The 2,500-nt window shown below is 39.6% G+C and overlaps 1 protein-coding gene across 1 annotated transcript in view; it reads left to right on the top strand.

Moving 5' to 3' along the window:
- Nucleotides 1–2,500, top strand: part of LOC138001382 (outer mitochondrial transmembrane helix translocase-like) — a 26,366-nt gene that overhangs the window by 9,542 nt on the left and 14,324 nt on the right. Inside the window, exon 6 of the mRNA XM_068848025.1 lies at nt 1,443–1,531. Within this exon, the coding sequence (XP_068704126.1) occupies nt 1,443–1,531 (89 nt within the window). The remainder of the gene's footprint in view (nt 1–1,442; nt 1,532–2,500) is intronic.

Raw genomic sequence — 2,500 nt, 5'->3', positions numbered from 1 at the left:
TATAGAAAATGTAAAAATAAAATAACAATGTTTAAGACTCTTGAAATATATTTCGCTCTTCGAGCCTTTAAGTTGGAGTACTAAGGGGACGGTACTAACTCAAGAGGTCTTGAGAGTTATACTTAATTGTAGCAAGCTGTTGCAGTGGGAGAGGCGGGTGGAGAATGTTAATGAAACGGTTTTGAGGATGCAGTACTCAGGGAACAGTGAGAGATTCAGGTACGAGGTTGTCAACTCGGCCCTTAAGGCGTATAGAGTGAGAGAGGGCGAAAGCCTGGCGAAAGACCGTTACATTGACCAAAGGAGTGGAGGAGAGAGGAACAAGGGCAAGAGAGGGTGATAAAGAGAAGCAACTGGTACAAGAAGAGCGGAAACGAAGCGATAATATTTGTACAAGCAACACCGAAGTCACAGCTACAGAGGAGGTACCAGGAAGAAATAAAGCGGCAAGGTTTCAAAATCAAGGTGGTAGAGAAAGCTGGTGTTGCGATTAAAAAGTTACTCCAGAGATCCGATCCATTTAAATCACGAAAATGTGAAAGAGAGGATTGCCCAGTGTGTAGAGAAGGTGGGAGGGGACCTTGTGATCGACAGAGTGTGACTTATGAGGTGAAATGTGCGGAGTGTGGCGATATCTATATCGGAGAAACGTCAAGGAGTGCATATACAAGAGGCAAAGAACACATGAAGTCACTAGCCAAAAGGGAAGAGCGGTCAGTCTTGTGGAAGCATTATAAAGAGAAACGCAACAGTAGAACGCAGAAATTCGAGATGAATGTTACCGGGTCTTACTCCAACGACGCCATGTTGGGGCAAATATCTGAGGGTGTTCGGATAGACAAAGTACCAGAAGGTTCATTGATGAACTCTAAGAGCGAGTGGAATTGTTTCTGCGTTCCCCTGCGCAATAGAGGCGCAAGACCATGTAAAATAAGTTACCCCTTGTTGGCTTACATGACATCTGGGAACACACAAACCTTTTTAAATATGACTTACATGAGGTTCTTTTTGACTGATGAGGCTCGACGAGCGAAATATATTATTTTCAAGATTCTTAAACATTGTTATTTTATTGTTACATTTTCTATACGTGCGTTGAATGTGATACTCGAGACGTGATCTGTCTTATTCTGCAAGTAGTTCAAGTTATTCAAACACATTCCTAGCCTTGGCGATTACTATTTCTTTAAGTCTCCAGTTTTTGTTAGGTTTTCTTTTTCAGTCAGAAAGTGCTATCAAGATATTGAAAATAACTGTATATTAGCCGGATACTGTTATAATAATTCTAGAAATTATTATTATTATTATTATTATTATTATTATTATTATTATTATTATTATTATTGTTATCATTGTTGAAGGATTCCCTCAATTCAAGACCAAAATAATATTATTAATAGTAATCTGTGCATCAAGCTAAGCAATTTAATCCTCTTACCTAGGTTGCCGTTTTATAAATCTTCAAGTTTCCTCTTTAACTGACAAATGGTATGGTGAATCGCAAAAGCTTGCTGCTGCTGTTTTCTCTTTGGTAAGCACTAAAGGCTTTTGTTTCGTAGATTTGGACAATCATGGTAAAGTTTTTAAAGTATGGTTAGCAGTATAATATTTGCTACTTAAATATCATGTCAACTTACTGTGCATTCAAATGTCATGACTTATAGTTACCCAGCATAAGCCTTTTGAGATTTCAGTGCTAGGCTCAGGCCACTGTTTGCTGGAGACAAAAAGGAGCTTAAGCATGCAACATGTTTGAGCTACAGACTGCAACCAGAAGTGAACTTTCTACATGCCAGGACAGTACGTAGTGTCTCCCAGAGTTTCATAAACTAATAATTGTGTCTAGTAGAGAAAGATACAAATGTACTTAAGTGAACTTAAATTTAATGTGGCTGTACATATACATGTATGAAGACAAGTTAAAAAGAGAAACAACTCATTCTGGTTGCTCTCCGTGGCTAAAAAACATTGCTTGCTTTAAGCTCCCTATTAGAACACACCACAATGCTGGGAATTCCATGCCATACTCTTTGCGAAGAGTGTGTGGATTCTGTAACATCCCAAGGAAAGGTTGTGAGATAAGGCCGTAAATGGCATGTAGTCCCTTAGTTTTTTTCAACAAAGTTAGACAGTGTGATATTTCTGTTTATAATATTTACTTCAGGGACGGAGTTGTCAGGGACATACCGGTACTTTGTGACTGTAACAGTTTTTGTCTACATTTCTATACATCAATGATACTAGGTATTAATGGTAACTAAAGGTAGTAGGACACCTCGTGATCCTTATCGAAGTGGGTGTGTATCTTGTTACTTGAAATATTGAGCAATTGTGCATTTTGAGGTAACACCACTGTTGTGGCACACCGGTGCGCCACTGGCACCAGTGGCTCAGTTGGTTGAGCACCGGACTGTCATGCGGGAGGTCGCGAGTTCAACTCTGCCCGGACCAACACTCAGGGTCTTTAAATAACTGAGGAGAAGGTGCTGCCTTTGTAACT

This window comes from Montipora foliosa, chromosome 1, assembly GCF_036669935.1.
Source record: "Montipora foliosa isolate CH-2021 chromosome 1, ASM3666993v2, whole genome shotgun sequence".
NCBI lineage: Eukaryota > Metazoa > Cnidaria > Anthozoa > Scleractinia > Acroporidae > Montipora > Montipora foliosa.
Note: the sequence above shows the minus strand (reverse complement) of the source record. Positions and strands in the feature narration are given on the sequence as shown.